The sequence below is a fragment of the Vanessa tameamea genome, chromosome 25 (genome assembly GCF_037043105.1).
Source record: "Vanessa tameamea isolate UH-Manoa-2023 chromosome 25, ilVanTame1 primary haplotype, whole genome shotgun sequence".
Taxonomy (NCBI): Eukaryota; Metazoa; Arthropoda; class Insecta; order Lepidoptera; family Nymphalidae; genus Vanessa; species Vanessa tameamea.
Window position 1 is genome coordinate 5,584,435 of NC_087333.1, and position 19,323 is coordinate 5,603,757.

At 33.9% G+C, this 19,323-nt stretch overlaps 1 protein-coding gene across 2 annotated transcripts in view; it reads left to right on the plus strand.

Annotated features, from left to right (window-relative positions):
• The window catches only part of LOC113401850 (RNA-binding protein fusilli), a 98,727-nt gene extending 83,067 nt beyond the window's left edge, over window positions 1-15,660 (plus strand). Inside the window, exons 7-16 of one of the 2 annotated variants that reach the window (XM_026641920.2) lie at window positions 169-279; window positions 550-682; window positions 925-1,062; window positions 1,548-1,763; window positions 4,823-4,990; window positions 5,435-5,515; window positions 6,014-6,130; window positions 6,206-6,290; window positions 11,559-11,686; window positions 12,470-15,660. In XM_026641920.2, the coding sequence (XP_026497705.2) occupies window positions 169-279; window positions 550-682; window positions 925-1,062; window positions 1,548-1,763; window positions 4,823-4,990; window positions 5,435-5,515; window positions 6,014-6,130; window positions 6,206-6,290; window positions 11,559-11,686; window positions 12,470-12,562 (1,270 nt within the window). In that variant the 3' untranslated portion in view covers window positions 12,563-15,660. Of the gene's footprint in view, window positions 1-168; window positions 280-549; window positions 683-924; window positions 1,063-1,547; window positions 1,764-4,822; window positions 4,991-5,434; window positions 5,516-6,013; window positions 6,131-6,205; window positions 8,727-11,558; window positions 11,687-12,469 lie in introns of those variants that run through there. The other variant, XM_026641919.2, reaches the window with a different exon arrangement.
• Window positions 15,661-19,323: the final 3,663 nt, after the last annotated feature.

Below are 19,323 nucleotides of genomic sequence, written 5' to 3' on the forward strand. Positions count from 1 at the left end.
ATATACAATATTTTTCATAAATGTTTCACTGCTGGACAAAGACTATGCGATGTTATTTTAAGGATGAGAAAGACATCAATTATTATTAACTGTCAATACATTTGTAACTATTCGAGCGGGGGGGGGGGGGCTATTTCGCCAATAGTGATTAAGTTTTCTTTGTTGCAGCTCAAAAGACGATGATATTGACGGAAACTGTATAGTACGAGCTAGAGGTCTTCCCTGGCAATCATCAGACCAGGACATCGCTAAATTCTTCCGAGGACTCAATGTGGCCAAGTAAGTCGGTGTTTAGGCTAACCATCAGTCAGTCTGTTGAATTCTAAAAGCCCGATAACTGACATACAGATTACTATTGTGATGTGCGTCCTTTAAATTTATTATTAGTATAAAGTCGCATAACACTGTCTGTCATTTCACAACCGAGGTCTGCGGTAGGTTTCGAGTTTGTTCTAACAGTATAGTTCTTTTGTCGTTGCTGATAGACTTTGTAAAATTGTTATTTAAATAAGAACGTATTTGAATAAAGGTTGTTTCGTTTTTGTGTAGGGGTGGAGTAGCTCTGTGCCTCTCCCCTCAGGGTCGACGCAACGGTGAGGCGCTCGTCCGCTTCGTGTCGCAAGAACACAGGGACATGGCGCTTAAACGGCATAAGCACCACATCGGGCCGCGGTACATCGAGGTGAGCCAAGTTTAACTAGACCAGGAAAATGTATTTTTTCTACAAAAATGTTAATTTTGGGATCTGTAAAGTTAAGTAGTTGTAGTGAACTTAAAGTCTTAAAGTAATTTAAACGCTTGGCTACATAAAGGAATGTTTTATGTCTCTTGTGAAGAAGCAATAACTTGAAATCTTACTTATTAGCGTCTTTTTTATTCATATTTGTAAGATAACATTTAAAAAATATTGAATATCTCGTTCAGGTGTACCGTGCCAGCGGCGAGGACTTCTTGTCTGTGGCAGGTGGTGCCACTTGCGAGGCGGCCGCATTTCTGTCACGTGGGGCGCAAGTTATAGTGCGCATGCGCGGCCTGCCCTACGATGCGACTCCGCAACAAGTTGTGAGTTAGAGTATTTTACAAATGAAAACAGGGTGTTGCCACAACATAAAAAATACTTATGTTTACGACAGAAAGAACTGCATATAAAAAATATAATATAACGAGCTGTGCCCGCGACTTCGTGCGCGTTTGAATGTAACAAAAAAGTTACTGTTGCAGCCTAAGTTACTCCTTCTTACATCAGCTATCTGCCAGCGAAAGTTCCGTCAAAATCGGTCCAGCCGTTCCAGTGATTAGCTGGAACAAACAGACAGACAGACAAAAATTGAAAATAAAAAAGTTATTTTGATATATGTAGCGTGTATACATACATAATTATGCATTTGGTAAAAGCTTTTATTTTAATATTACGAACAGACAGTACAATTTTATATATAGATTATACTTAAAAATAATTTATACATCCATTTTTTATATACGTATTTGTCTATGTGCTGCACAAAATATTGGTATATAAGATCGTTCTAATAAAGTGTGTTTTACAGCTGGAATTCTTCTCAATTGGTGATGATCCAGTCCAAGTGCTCGATGGTGCTGAGGGGGTGTTGTTCGTGAGGCGAGCGGACGGCAGAGCGACGGGCGATGCCTTTGTCCTTTTCGCAAAAGAGGATGACTCGCCGAAGGCTCTCTCGCGACATCGCAAGCTGATAGGCGCGAGATACATAGAGCTATTCCGATCTACTACAGCGGAGGTCCAACAGGTTAGTTGTTGGTAGTTTAAATATTGGTAATGTTTCCGAACATGATGGTGCTATCTGTTTAAATCGAGCCATTTAAGCCATTGGTCAGAGTTATCTTAATGTTTCATTTAAAATTGTAACTTATCCGCTTCGTAACGAGTCTCGAACACCCTCTTCCCCGGCAACATTGTCATCCTACTGCAAAAACTTATAACAATTTTAAGAAACATAATTAAAAACAAATAACACTTAAAAACTTAACTTATTATCAAAATTATTTTTATGCTCTTATTTAATATTAGACCCTAATTTTGTGTTCGCTGTTAATGTTGTGTTCGCCTTACTTAAAAAAAAAACGAATTAATTCAAATTAGGAACTCGGAATGTGCTTTAAGTAAAAAAATATCAATTTATTATTAAACAACAACCTTGTGACTTCTGTAAGTCGTTGTACAATGTCATTTACTATTTTTACATCACCATAATCACAGATTATAACAACATATTGAATGACTGTTAATAATCATTCTTTATCTGTACTCTTGAATTTCCTAACCTATTGATAAGTTTCAATCAAGTGACTTTCATATCAACGGCGGGAACAATGTTATCTTGATTTTAAAATTGAGGAAAAATCAAATTAAAATTACAATTCCTACTATTAAATTCTTAATAGCTTAATTAAATTATTGTGGTAGGATAGAAGTTAAATAACAAAGTCAATTTTTTTAAGTGATAACTTCTTATGGGAGGATAAACCGCTTCGTTACGTAACGCGTTACGGCGCCAGTCTGTCGGGCTTCAAATTAGGTTAGTTTAAGTTCTCTCTGTCGGGCGTCCTGAGAGATACACGTTCTTTTCTAATTTTCTATACGTAACGTTTGAGCTAAACGCTTTTGAGCTGACGCAAGTGTTTTCACAACAGATTGAGAGTTGACTAGATACCGTATTTTCATTCGATAGTACGAAAACCGATCGCGTCAGCTTCGTATGCCTACGATGACGTCACCCATACTTGAACATCAGAAAATGATTTTAAAATTAATTTGCGCAATAAAATTACTTATCATTGTTAGGTAATAACCTCAGTTCATTTACTACATTAGAAGAGTTTTTGTAGTTTATAAAGGATACACGAACACAAACTAAAATAGTAGCGCGTCGTTTGTACACGTACATGTATGTGTTTTTATACACATAGCACAAACTTATCTAGTTTTTTTTTTATGGCATTTGTTGGCGGACGAGCATATGGGCCACCTGATGGTAAGTGGTCACCACCGCCCATAGACAAAGGCGCTGTAAGAAATATTAACCATTCCTTACATCACCTATGCGCCACCAACCTTGGGAACTAAGATGTTATGTCCCTTGTGCCTGTGATTACACTGGCTCACATTGTAATTAGTTTGTAAAGATGAGTAAAGATAGATTTACTCTATTCTAAAAACAATTTCAAATAAGACTTAATTGAGTCACAACGTGTTTGATAACTAAAGGAATTTAAAAAAAAATGTCTTGTACTGTCGCGCCTTGTAAACAGAATTTATAAAACAGTAATTAATGTTAAATCGTTTTCGAACCGGTGTATCCAGATATTTATTATTTACGTCATAAAATCGGACATTTCATTCGCACGAAATCGATTTGAATGTTTTATTGCCGTTTCATATCTCTCTATTCACATAGAAATGTGTTTAAGAAAAAGTGTTACTCGATGTTTGAACATTGGAAATAGGCCGTTATAGGAAAGTTTATTCGAAGTTAAAATCGAATTATTGATATCAACATCCAAATGAAACAATATTGCCATATACCGCTGTTATCATTTACTTATTTTTTAATACCCATTAGTAATAATTGAGGAACTGCCTATTTGAATTAATTGCATTAACAGCCTGTAAATTTCCCACTGCTGGGCTAAGGCCTCCTCTCCTTTTTGAGGAGAAGGTTTTAGAGCATATTCCACCACGCTGCTCCAATGCGGGTTGGTGGATACACATGTGGCAGAATTAGACACATGCAAGATTCCTCACGATGTTTTCCTTCACCGCCGAGCACGAGATGAATTATAAACACAAATTAAGCACATGCAAATTCAATGGTGCTTGCCTGGATTTGAACCCGCAATCATCGGTTAAGATGCACGCGGTCTAACCACTATGCCATCTCGGCTCTTAATATATCTTTATTGAGTAGTTCGGACCTTATTCAACAACTCTGGTCCAATGCGGTTTCTGCTAGACAAGTGGCAGATTCTCATCCATAAATTCGCCTATAGCTCATAAGGCATCAAAGCCAACAAAATGGTGCAAAAAAATTAGAGAAAAACAAATTAGCAACGATACAATAGAACCATGTGACAGAGCGAGCACGTGTTTGTTATAATGGCAAAAAGAAACAAATGAACTCAAGTGTCAAATCACGAGGAAATCTTAAATTAGGCGAAAAAGCTGTGCAAAAACAGACCATTAGGATAGTGAGGTAAAAACTCCCTTCGGCCTTGGACCGCGACCAAGTTACGATTACGTATAATGACAATACGAACGTACGATACGAGATCGTTTATTCGCACGCGAGTTGTGCTCTAACAATGTTTAATGTGATACTTTGTGGTAATTTTGTTACTTCTTATGTTCAGCCTGCCCTTGGAGTTCATGGTAAGATATACGCTCAACCACAGATACATACATAAAGATTACAATGGAAAATGCTAAATATATAACATTTTTCTATTAAATTTATAAACAACAACAACATGTACATACTCTCCCTTTGAGAAGAAGGTTAGGACCATATTCCACCACGCTGCTCCAATGCGGATCGGTGGATACACATGTGGCAGAATTTCGTTGAAATTATACACATGCAGGTTTCCTCACGATGTTTTCCTTAACCGCCGAGTACGAGATGAATTATAAACACAAGTTAAGCACGTAAAAATTCAGTGGTGCTAGCCCGGGTTTGAACCCGCAATAATTGGTTAAGATTGGTGTTCTAACCACTCCATCTCGGCTCTTTATAAACAAATTGCTTTAATTTTTTAACATGTTTACCTTTTATGAATATGATCATCGCAGGTACTTAATCGGTCGCTGGAAACCCGGACCAGCCAGGCCAGCACGCCGTCCACAGCGAGCGCGCCCGCCGAGGGCCTGCTGCCCGTGGCGCTGGTCCCGCAACACGTCATCACCTCCGGCACCGCCAAGGACTGTGTGCGACTGAGGGGACTGCCTTACGAAGCCCAAGTGAGTAATTTATTATTACTATACAGCTATTATCTTCGACTGGAGTTCACCAGCTTCCATGACCAGAGAAGTCAGTTTATTTCGATTGAAATGCAGCTCAAAAAAATGATGTCGGCATGGTAGACTTAATAGATTTGAAGAGAGTGTAAGAAGTATGTTTGTACTATAATAACTCCTGCGCAGTTCACTAGTCTCCATTGAGAAGCTAGGATTATTGTGCTTATAAGCTCCTACAACACGCAAATACAACATTACCGTAAATCAACGAAGTTTTGTGTTGTTGAAGGTTATTAGAAGGTTAAGTGAACTGGTGTACAGAATATCTCGGACTCACTCAACTCAATCCTATGGCAAATGGTTAAAGTTATTGAATATAATATTTATTTGATAAATATCATAAATTAATTATTAATTAATTGTCTAAATGTGTGTTTTTTTACGCAGGTTGAACACATACTGACATTCTTGGACGAGTTCGCGAAGAACATCGTGATGCAAGGCGTGCACATGGTGTACAATTCACAAGTAAATATTTTTTCAATATTTTTCTCGCGTTGACGCGATTATGGGACGACACGACCACACAAAATCAATATACAGTACAAAAATAACGGACCTCTAAAATTGTAGAGAAAGAAATGAATATTTAAAAAAAGATCAAATACTTCGGTTGGTTTCCAAAAGTATTATTGGTATAGTATAGTTGGTAGCATATCCATATTTGATACAAGATGTACAGCTTAGGCATCGGTTTCATTTGAAGTTGGCTTTCGCTAAGAGAGATTTTGAGCACTTATATTTAACTAACGTTTCAGTAAATAATAACATCAAATATCTGTTTTTTATGTACATACCATAAGTAAAAAAATCAGCGGGTTTTTTTTAAATAATTATTTACGAATTACATTAGAAGTAATTGCACTTCTCTGAACAAAATGAGAAATAATATATTAATAACAAACAAATCGACGGATTCTCTCAAAATAGTTTAGTTAGCATGTACTAAAAACCTATATCATCCAGGGCCATCCGAGTGGTGAAGCGTTTATCCAAATGGATAGCGAAGCCAGCGCTTTCCTGTGCGCGCAGCAGAAGCACCATCGGTATATGACCTTCGGCAAGAAGCAGCGGTACATCGAGGTAACTTGATCGACCTTATTAAGTTGCCACCCTCACTCGCAGCAACGAATCGCTCAACGTTTCCGCCGCCCGCAGGTGTTCCAGTGCTCCGGCGACGACATGAACTTGGTGCTGACCGGCGGCGTCACCCCCGCCACCTCCCCCAAGGTGCTCTCCCCCGGTACGTTGCTCTCCCCCCCGCCGCCCGCGCCCCGCCTCCTGGCGCAACACATCGCGCACCAGAACCTCCTGGCCCGCCAGCACGAGAACCTGCTGCTGTCCCTGCGCCCCCCCCTCGTGCCCTTCCTGCCCTACATGCGCTCGCCCGCGCCGTCCTACCCCGGCCTGCCCATGCTCCCGCAGCCCTCCATGCTGCCCACCAAGCGCACGTACGAGCGCGCCTTCCCCCCCGCGGACGGCTCCCCCGCCAAGCGGCCGTACGCGCTGCCGCCGCAGCTGGCGCCGGCGCTGTCGCTGCCGCTGCTGTCCTACGCCTCGTCCGCGCCCGTGTTCTCGTACGCCAACTCCAGCCCCGTGCTGTCGTCGTACAGCGCGCTGCCCGGCCTGCCCGCCGGCCTGCCGGGCTACGGCACGGCGCTCTCCGCCGCGCTGCCCGCCTCCGTCTCGTCCCCCTTCCCCGCCTCGCTGTCCATGTCCATGTTCCCCACCTACCCGTACTACCCCGGCGTGTAGAGGCCGCGACCGGCTGGCGGCGGCGCCGTCGAAACGACAGGGTATCGAAATGACAATAAGCTCAAATAAACCGTAGTGTTAGTGCCTTCGCGTTAGCGTAGATATACCGTAGATACCGAGTACCGATATTTTTACTTAAACGTAATGTTAAATATATGAATTTAAGAGATCGTCGATTTCTATATCGCTTCGAGATATGAACTGCGGCAGTTTTTGCAGCTTCTATAGGAGTAAGATTACGTCGTAATCAGTTATTTGTTGATTATATACCGACTTTAATCATTGTTGAACTTTAGATATATTTTTAAGTGAACCCGAGGTTTTTTATGACAGTTAACGTATATTGTAAGTTTGCTTTTATCCGTGGAGCTTATGCGTGATCGTTGATGTGATTTTGAATTTAGACATTCCACGTGCAATGTATTTGCCAATTTCGCAAGGCTGATCGAAAGTCTGAGAAAGTAAATTTAGTACTTATCCAACCGATGGAATTAAACGTTTAGGTACTTAACTCGTTCCGATATACATGTATCAGTAACGCACCTGTGTTTAGTTTTACGTTTTGTTTTTTATATTTTTGTTTAGATTAATTCGTTTGTTGACGCACTGTTAGTGATGAATTTAATTATTAATTTTATGAGTATACTTTAAACGCGATTAATTTTAAAGAACTCGTGTGTTAGTCGGCGGTCGATGTTTCTGTAACATTCGAGAGCGTTCTCGAATGTTCCTTCCAATGTCATTCTCCCTTCCGTCCTCCCACAACTCAAATCATCCAAATTAACCTTTATATTTAATAAACACGATAAATCATTGTTCGTTACCTCACACCACATAATTTAGTTTATATATAAAATTATGTCTATAACGTATTTTCAAATAATAATTACCGATCAAATTTGAAAATATGTTAATTTAAATAATAATTAAACCTATCATTGTCTATGGTGTTGCCATTGTCTCAAATTCACTAGGTTGGGGGCTTTAGTCACGAATTGGTGTAATGGCTAATATTTGTTCTGTCATATATTATATAAAGTACAACTTTGACAGTTATATCTAACCTCTGGTCGATTCAACGATATCAAAATTTATAGAATAATATAAAATTATAATGTGTTAATTTCTGATCATTTCACTCTACGGTCAGTAGCGCGTGGCATACACTAAAATCAATTCGAATATTAAACCTATATTGTAGGTTGTTTTATTATTATAAACTGGCAACACTAGCTACAACCGTGGAGTAATTTGATTATTCAAAATATATATCCGTACGGGTTGTGTTATGGAAAATGCGCATGGACTTTGGATATAAACGGTAAGTGTTGCACTTTATGAATAAAAAATATTAATAACGTGTTCCTCAGAGAGTCGGGGTTGGCATGGATGGTTTTATTAAGTATCTATATTATGTGCATGGACGACGATGATTATTTCGCTTCTAGCGTTCGTTCGCCGTTTTCCAGAGCACAGCGCGGCCGGTAGTATCTGTATGTTATTGTTTAATACAAATGTACACGATTGTAGCTTTATCTTGGTACTCTGGATTATAAACTACTATCACAGTAGACGAACATTTTTACCATCTATCAAATCAATCTATAAAAAATATATTAAAAAAGTTAAATCGTCGTAGACTGTATTTAGTTTATGGTAGAACTGTTCACATTGTTCCTATGACGTTATAAGCCACACGGCTGGCCCCTGCTTTATAATGTTAAGGAGATTAGGGCTTAGTGTCTTCCAATAGTCGATGGAATGGTAAGTTCCTCCAGTCATTTACACGCACAAGCTTCCTGTCTCCCTCTCAAGCCTTCTTTCGCTTTATAATTCTTTGTTATTCTACTGGACTGGGATATTTCAATCTTTTTATACTTTAAATGCGTATTAATTGTTACTTTTATAAACATTAAATTAGTTTGAGAGTTAAGACTCACGCATAAAATTTCTACCAAAGTAAAATTGACAACGAAATATTCTACACTATTGTGTAATTGTTGGTGATTTTATAGATTGTTGCGAATAAAAATTGATAACACTTACAATTTTAAAAAAAGGTTTATTTTTCACTATACTCTATCTCATTAAACTTGTCTATGTGTAGAGTTGTCTTTTTATATAATCTGATTGAAATATCTTAGCGTGTAGTGACTGGGGGAGGTGGTGTGAGGAAACATTCGTGTTGATCCAGATAAGCTTGTTTAACCTTTGTCGTTCTTCGATTTTGAACTTTATGTTCGCACATTAAGGTTTAAAATGGTGATATTTTGAACTCACTCTCTCTTAATACTGTAATGGTGACAATAACGCTAAACATCCAAATCATATATCATGACAGATATTTTATGAAAATAACGAAAAAGTTTTTATATGTTTTTGATGGAAATATTTTTATTCGATTAGCGTTATTGGTCAAATTTGAAATAAATATAAGTTAAGAAGAGTAACATACATTAGATGTAAGATATTATAAATCGAGTTTCTTTTTTCTCTAATGATAAATGATCCGTTGATTCCATTATGAGTTAACATTATACTAGTTGCCTAATTTTAGTTGCGTACTTTTAATAAATCAATACTTTTCCGTGTTAGAACTTGGTTATTGCGTTTTTCTGCTATGTGGGTGATTGTGCTATATCTGAGTTAAAGTTGGCTGTACGTAGTACGTGAACTTGTGAAGGAGGGCTAAATAATTCACTAACACTAGCTTCTACTTGTCTATGGTCCAGCGAGTATTGTATATGTTTTACTAACTGTTCACGATTCGAGTGTACAATGCACGCTGTATGTGGTGCGGCACTTGTGGTATACATATATATAAATATATAATTGTTACAGAAAACTCACTACTATATTCGTTAATATAGTGGGAACAATATGTCTATATGTTCTCAACGGACTTTATACAAATATAATTTAAAAATAGAGACACTGCATAAATCAAAATTTATTTAATATAAACATTATGATTAAAAGAAGTGTTCATGAGTTTTCATTTACGCAGTGAAAATATCAATAGAAAACTTATAATATCCATTATTTCTTAACCTTTACACATTATATCTTAACCTTTCTTCACAAGATAACAAACACGAATAGCACAATCATATCCGTCTCCCCTCTCTTAACATAGCTTAGTATTTAGTACCTTCTTTAGATATTAAAATGTCTCAATAAAAGCCTTTGGGAAAATATCAAACGGTCAATACGAACCGAATATGAATCATTTCTAAGTAAAAAGCACAAAAAAAGGCTTCTTTAAAAAAAATCATGACTTAATGTTAAAGGAGAATATTTAATTTGTTTTTTTTTTTAATTTTGGTGTAATTATTAGTTAGACTGGTCTGTAAATTTTGAGCTTTAATTTGGATGATAAAATAAAAAAGAGTTTTATATTGTTTGAAATTGGTTAAAAGTTCTCCTTTAATAATAAATAAACAGTCAACATTAATTATGTGCTTTCTAAAATGCATGGAAACTTCGGTGACAGACAGTTACAAATCTTGTAAAATGGGAAAACTCAGAGCTTCAGTGTGTGTAGGAAGTTTTTGTGCTTTCTTAGAAGGAATTAATCGGATGTCATGGGTTAAGGTTGCCCTGAATGTTACACCAAGTAATCATCACAATAACGAGGCGTAAGTATCGACTATCATATGTTGTGGGATCACATCAGTTGCGCTCCTTCCTATTCTTGAGTATCGCATTTATTTTGAGAGCGACTTCAACTTCAAATTAAACATACAAACTACTATTCGAAAATGGGGGTATTCATTGTGGGAGAAAAAATCGCTTCCTAAATTAATATTTTAAAAGCGCGATTTGTTTAACTGTCTTTAGTTTTTTCATAATTTAAAATATATATATATTAGTTTCGAAGATACGATTGAATGATATTTAAAAAAAGTAGTTGAAGTCGCATAGAAGTGGTGCTAAGTACATACTAGGGTACTAGGCCAGCATAAGTTTGGTAAAGTCCGCAGACTAGCTTGGTGGTTGGCGGCATCGGCGACGTGTGTAACAGAGTATTGGTGTAAGTTGCGCACTGCTTTGGTGGACTGTTAATGCGTTCTGAGGCCCTGGTGAGTGTTCATCGATTTAATTACATAACCAACATTGTGTATGTCCTTCGGTCGTAAGTATAAGTGTTTTGCTGGAGTTACATTTGTAATAAGACGTGTCATTTCATACTTAACATTCTATTCGGAAAAAACTAAGAACTGTATAGATAAGTGTATTCGGTGAGTGCAATAATTATTATAAAATAATTGTCCCATATGACCGACATTTTACGATCGTGATCTGTGGTGAGTTTTTTTCGTAAAGAATAGTTCAACTTCTGTTCATATTATCTTAATATCTATGAATATTTCAGCAAAACATTTTTCAAATTATGTATCTATGGGTAATTTTCACATGTATCTATTGTAACTGAACAGAATATTTAATGATCATGGGATAAATATATAACGAAATCGTATTATTTATCTACAAAACATTCACAATATACATCGGATTAAACGCATTCGGTCCAGTACTTAAAAGATAGAATGGCTTGTGGCAAAAGTACGGACCATACTTTATAAATATTTGTGACTAACAAACTGCATGAGTAACTTCAATCGGCCCAAAGACAAATGAATCATTGATAAATGATGTTATTAATTAGAATATAACAAAGTTCAATTCGATTTTTAAATATAATTGCCAAATATTAACGATGGTGAGTCTTATAATGATGAAACGTATTGCGTAGGTCCAGTGACGTACTATTACCCAGCGATGGGGCCGACGTTACCGCCGCCCCTCGTCTACTGGGGCTACCCCACGCCGCCAGTGTCGCCGGCGCATTATTACCATCCGCCGCATCATCCCCAAACTATGGTAAATTTAATACTGACACGCTAATAATCTTTTCTCAAACCTTTGTCCAGCTGTGGGACGTTAACTGACTGATATTTTTATATAAGGATAAACTGGTAACTGTATTAATTTTTTCTCAAACCAATTGGACAAATCCAGCTGTGTGCCATTAACTGACTGATATTTTTATATAAGGATAAACTGGAAACAGTATTAATTTAAAAATATATTATCATTTCCAAAGGTACTGCTTGAGAAAATAAATTATAACTAAAATATTGTACTTTAATTACTGAAATCGATGACTTTGAGTGTAATTTGGATAGCAATGAGGAATTTTGGATTATAAAAACATCTCTTAACCACAGATAGGACTGATTATTGACTATTCCAATATCACGAGTGAAGATACAAACAATGTTGACCTTGAATTGACGTGACGTCACTAGTTAAGATTTATATAATCTATGGTTCCCATTGCGGTTTTATGAAAATTTAGCGTTTGCAATGTTAGTGAAGTTGTTATTGGAACTTTTTGAAGTTAAATTTGTTAAAAAATATATAAATAGTTAAGTGATATACTGTTGTATTATAAATAAAGTTTTAATTGTGAATTATTTGTAATGCACAATATAGCAGAGTTATTAGTAAGTTGAATATGAAACATGGAATAAATAAAATCTAAGACTTTCTTTATCTTTAGTTCTGCTATTGGAATATGCATATAGTCTTTATAAATCGTTATTTACTAAGCGCTTATAGTATAACAAAACAATAAATAAACAAAGAAATTTTATTTTTCAGATACCGGAAGTAGTGTCAGTAGGTGGGGGATCACCGCTCCCCATCCCACCCCCAGCCGCTTGCCCCGAATGGCCTATTTTCATGGTCAACTAGGTGATATTTTAAGATCGTCGAATTTATATAATTCTTCGTGATCTTTCAAAATTAAGTCGTATAACAATGATATGACAATATCGCTCAAATTTAGATCATAGACGCTTAGTTATATCCCAATAGATATAATATAATATATTTCTAAAATAGTAGAAGTGATAAGATCTATGCAATACCGTAGTTTTCCTTACAAACCAAAGTGTTACAAATTGCTTATGTAATAAAACGTCACATAGATAACGCAAATATATTTCAATTTTTAATCTGCGTACAAAGAATATTTAAGGCATCCACGTTATACATAAATTAAGAAATTTATTTAAACATTTTTAACTAAATATTACATATAGTCTATATATTATTTATCAGAAATATATCTTCGTAAATGTATATTTTATTCTATTATAACTTTTGTCTATTATAGTCTGGGGTCGTTGTTTTTTTTTTTCTTTTTACGAAATTCGTCTTCTTGTGCACATCTATGGCACACCTTTTGAATGATATAACTTTTGTTCCTGTTCATTTACAATAAATTAAAAAAACAATCAAGTTCAATTTTTCATAAATATTAAAAAATATATGTTAGTCAAAAATAAATCGCAGCTTGCCAACGAATTCATGAATAATTGATATTATTTCAGTCAATGAACGGCTCAAGTAACGTGATATTATGATATATTTCTCATGTTTAGGTAAATCAACTATCAATGTTACTCGCACCCAATGAGTATTTCGTTTTAAGATATGAAGTTTTAACGTTACATAATAATTGATCGCCGCGTGTTTATAATGTTCATTTTAAATATTTTATTTATTGTTGATCATTTGGATAGTAAGGAAGGATTTTATTAAATGAAATAAAATAATATATTCTTAGTTTAAACTATAATATTTAATAGGTACACCTATTATGCAAATAATTTTCTAGTTATAAACATCATTTGACGTATGGCGCCAATTAAATTAAAACATTAAAAAAAAAAAAAACAATTGTTAAATTATTGTATTTTTTTTAGTTTATTAGTCATCATTATAACGTTTCTCGAAAAACAGTGATATTAAGGTGCTGATTCACGTTTTAGCAAAGAACCAAATATCTACTTGTAATCATTTATAAATTTAGTGTAAGACAACGCTCAATTAGTTTAGAAAATAGAAATAAAATTAAGACAAACAGAACTATATATAATGCCATAAGGATAAGTTGACGAAATCTGACTGTTTATACTTTTTTTTTTTATTCGAAGTTTAAAATCTTGTCGTGGTTCTAAAAAAGCAATAATAATAATAATAATTCGTCAAAATAAGTAAACGCGTAAAACAAATACATGCAAATGATTTAACAGTGATAGTATTTAAATTTTCTTCGTGATTCTACATCGACGTTTCATGTTTATTTTACTAGGTTTTTTTTTTTTAAAGCAAATTAAGTATTCGTAAAAAACGGTTATAACAATGTTAATCAAAATTATAAAATTCTATGATATCGAGTCACCTTTAAACAAATCTATTAATTTAGTACTGAAATCAAAATAAATCACTTATAATAAAATACAGATCGTTTTAAATGTTTGAAACAGTCACAAAATCATTAATCTCATTAATTTAAACAAAATAGTATAATTTAGTGAAATACTTGATGCCCTACAGCTATAACAGGATAAATGTTAGTGTTAAATTTAGTTTTTGTATTTAGTTCAAGAATCAGCATAATACTAATGTTAGTTGAATAAGGTTTAAAACAACAAAATCAAATGTCTTCCGATTGTTTTATAAATAATGTATCTTTAATTCGTCACTTGTGATAAGATGAATTAGTATAATACTATTAATGTTATAATAAATTACGTTAGAATATAGTTAATATAGAAATAGAAAAAAAAAATCAATTGGATATCTTTTTTAATTTGATATTGAAAAAAAAAACTATTTTAATGTCTCGCTATTGCACGGAAATCTAAAATCAGAAAAAAAATGAATACGTCATTTCGGCTAAATAAAAAAAAAATATTTCAATTCGTTTCCGTTTTAACAAAGATTTTTATTTAAAAATAGTATTTAGTTGTTGTGGCAATAAATTTAGTGCCTTGAAACCCTCGAATCGAACTGGTAGCGCTGGAGTCATATTTAGACGGTATATTTATGCATCAAATTGTCTATGGGCTACATCCTTGCCATAAACAAGGCCTCTCCAATGCCACTTTGATTCGAGTACTAAGCCTGATGGTCAGTTTTAGAATAATTACTAATTCTCGTAATGAACTAGGTTTTTCCTAAGTACATAAATAACATCACGTCATTATTATCTAAATCGTAAGTTTTAGGAAAATATAAAGAAACCTAGTGATTTTATCCATGACTTCGAAGCAATCATGACTATATTAATTTAAGTATTCTGTTATTTAAAAAAAAAACATTTTAATGAATAATTATCGTTAAATCTTTGTTAATTATATTCAAAAATTAAAAAAAAAAGTTTCGTTTTAATTCTAGGAGTATTTAAATATTCTATATGTAATAATCAGGAATCGAATCTGATTTTTAATATTTAATATATTTACCTAATAAAATTATATCATTAAAATATAAAAGTATGTAATTTTTTTTATTTTTTTATTATAAAAATATATTTATTCTGTTATCTGTACCGAAATCACAGGAATAAAATGTCCAGTGAGTTCTTTGTTAAGTGATTTTATTAGCGAAATATATAGAATTGTTACCTATGATGTATATGTATTCATATATAAAAAAACATTGTTGTATGACGAATATATATATTTTAGTGTGTATGTCATACCACACTCAAATAAAAAAATCAATAAAAAATCACTATGAATTGATAACAAAAAAAATTAAGGATTTCTGGTTGTGCTGTGCACATCATTATTTTACCAACGTCACTTTAGAATTTTTTTAATATTTAGTCGTGTTATTTGATTGATATAAATTGAGTGTGGTAGAGACTTTGACTTATTGTTAGATTAGTCAAAATAGATGTGCAATGTTTAGAATTAGATTTGATCTTTAATACCAAAACAGTTTTGGTTTATTATCATACAAAGTAGTGAATTGTTTTAATAAATAAATTAATTATATGTGGCTTTTTATTTAACACGAATCTTCACCTCTTTTTTAATTTTTTTCGAAATCAAAATAATTGTATTTGATTCAATACATACAGATAGAGTTAATAACTAAAATTTAAGAAAAAAAGATTTCCAAAATCACCAAGACATCAAAAATCCTGATAGTTGCAGATTTGCGTGATTTGTTTCCTTATGCTTCTTTAGACTAAATCAAAATTTGATAAGACGGGATGTTTAGTAGAAATAAGTGTTATAATAATTGAATACCTTAGTGAGATACGGTCGTATATCAATGTCTTTGTAGCGTTTGGTATATTTCTCTATGCAAAAAAATAAATAAAATCGACGATCAAAATAAAATTTTGAAGGTTAACATATATTTATTTGGCTGATCTTGTACTGTCAGTGCTGATTTGGTGCAATTTTGGACTATCAATACCGAAACGTTATCGATATATTTTCAGCGACGCAGTATGCTGTCCCACTTAGCCGTTAAAGTATTGTAGTATCAATAATTTTACTTAACTTGAATCGTATCTAATAATCAACAGTTAAACGTGAAAACGCTTAGCGAAACACTTATTTTATTTCTCTGGTAGCACAAAAACGCGATTTTATTCATATTAACGCATAAAACATTCCTGAACACTATTTATATTGTCTTCCTTTGATTGTAAAAATATACATGCTATTCTTATATCTGAGACATGGCCAAAGCCTTGTTTCTCTTCAAGCTCCTTCTCGCCCTAGTTTTTATGTTTATCATAATTATGCTATATTCACACCTTCCTTTTTCTTACCGCCATCTTAAGGTTGTCTGGAAGATGGTTGTCTGTATTAAAGTCTGCGATAAAGCCGCCTCTTGTGCATCTTTCTTGAATGTGATTTATTTATGTGTTTATTCATTCATCATCATCGTCATCATTACCAGCCTGTAAATTTCCCACTGCTGAGCTAAGGCCTCCTCTCCCTTTGAGAAAGTTTGGAGCATATTCCACCACGCTGCTCCAATGCGGGTTGGTGGAATACACATGTGGCAGAATTTCGTTGAAATTAGACACATGCAGGTTTCCTCACGATGTTTTCCTTCAACGCCGAGCACGAGATGAATTATAAACACAAATTAAGAACATGAAAATTCAGTGGTGCCTGCTTGTGTTTGAACCCGAAATCATCGGTTAAGATGCACGCGTTCTAACCACTGGGCCATCTCGGCTCTCATGTATTTATTACACAATGTACAATAAAGAGTATTTTGATTGATTTTATTAATGTCACATTAAGGCAAATTGATACCACCCTGACATATCAAGAAACAGCTTTACTGCATTCTAAATGCTTTATTTGATTTATTGGAGGGCTCAAGAACTTGTTTTAAAATACATTCATAAATATTTTTGTTTGTAACGTTTAGAGGCGTTTCAAAAACTCGGTTACAGAACTGTCTCGAACATTTTGACATTTTACAATAAAATTAAGGTTGTCATTGAATGATAGTCAACGTCAAGGTGTAGTGTACTTGTACCAACGAATAAAATAAAACACAAAATCGAATAGTTTAACTTTTATTTGTTAAGTCACCACACTTAGTTATGACACATACGGGATGGAAATCTTATTTATATTATAACTAGCAATCCATAAAAATATTGGAAAGAGCAGGCATCGAACATGAATCAAGACACGTTACACCGACAGATACTTTATAGCGTTCAATTATTAATAAAATAGAAAAACCTAAAGGTAATAACCCGCCGTGAACTAATCCACGGCATAGTACACACTTAAGTCACATTGCTTCAAGTATTTTAATTAAAATAAATAATATTCGCAGACGTTTATTAAATAAAAAAAAAAAAAACAATATTTTTAAACATATATTCGTTAAAACACTACGTGACGTATGTTCAAGTTGTCGATTTGTACAAAACAATTTATATTAATGATTAATGTTAGAGGTACATAATTAAGTAACAAAATATTTTAAGTAAGCGCGTATTTAAAGGTATTTTTATACGTATAGCTCGTTCCAACGGCAGGAGCAATGATAAAAAACAACCTTGACCTTGAAAACCACAGACAATTTATTTCATGTCAATTGTCACATGGAATAAATTATCTGTGGATATCATTATGGATTCGCAAAAATGGGCATTTTTTTATTAAAATATATTCAAGTTGTTAGGTATAAATGCTATATAAATAAATACATATTCATCAAGAACTGTTTGTAGTGCATAATATAGCTGAGCTATTAGCAAATCACATGGAATATGTAAATCTAAGGTCGGTTTATCTTTACTCCTTTTCATTGGAATATAGCATATTTGTAACGGTGTAACGCGTTACCGAGTGAGTGTAAACACTTAAAAAATACGAGAATTATAAATTTGATAATCGTTTTAAAAATAAAGACAAAGTACGAACTCATGAGATACTCAGACTCATGTCAAATACCAGGATTCTTTGCCAAGAAACTGTGTTCAAAATCTTAATATTATTTGTTCTTGAACAAATCAAGATGGCGCTGGTTCGAATCCGAGTTGAATCAAAACTCACGTTTGTCAAATTTACAACCCGAAAATGTTATTTACAACATGAATACTTAAAGTAACGCTGAGTTGTCGAGACTGGCAGGATACATTGTTCGAAAAATTAAAGCAAAATTCGGATTATCCCCTACGGCTAGTTGAACTTACGATAAAAAAAAGCAATAAAAAATCTTGTAAACCCACACTAATTCCATCACAACCTCCTAATCTGATCACAGCTTTACTTACCACAATTTTTACATCTATCGTTGGTTCTGTACGGAGCGAATACATTTTAAATAAACATATCATATTGATTTTGACTGGATATTTTCGTTGGACAATGGATTTAATATTATTCGACTTATCGAGGCACATGTTAGTCGAAGTGTTGACGAATTAACGGTTTTTCTCTCGTATTCAGATAAATAATTCAACATAATTAACATTTCATCATCATTCATCATTTAATTTTATCATGTTTTTGTCAAAACGAAAACAAAATTAAAAATGCCATTGTCAATTTCAGAACACTGTAAACTAACTTAAAGCATAAATATTATTATACCAACAATAATATACACCTATAGTTTACAATCCAATTACTCGATCACATAATTACGATTCACAAATTATATTCAAAATCAGTTTTCTCCTTCCATCCGTACAATACAGTACCGTTCACAAAAAAAAAAAATCCTCCGTACAGAACCAATCACTTATAAACAGCCGATATCAGTAGAGAAATAACTATACAAGAATTATATTACTACGTTTCTCGAAATAGAACTTTTGATCTCATGATATCGCTTTCGTGCGCAATAAAAAATATATAGATACAGATAAAAAAAAACAGCTACAAAGTAAAATCGCCGAGTTTTATCTCTATTCAATATTTACACACGACTATAAAAAAAATGGCTACACTTCGAATTGCAAAAGCTTACCTTTGAATGCAATTGATTTTAATATGCGCCCACTGTACTTATAATATTAAAAAACAGTTATTATGGCTCATTTCGTATACCGATATTTATATTTATAATACACTATGGTCTATTCTGTGGTAAATATTACACGAAAATCAATATATTTTCGAGATTAACCGTTTTATTATCTGAAAAGATGAATAATCCTTGAA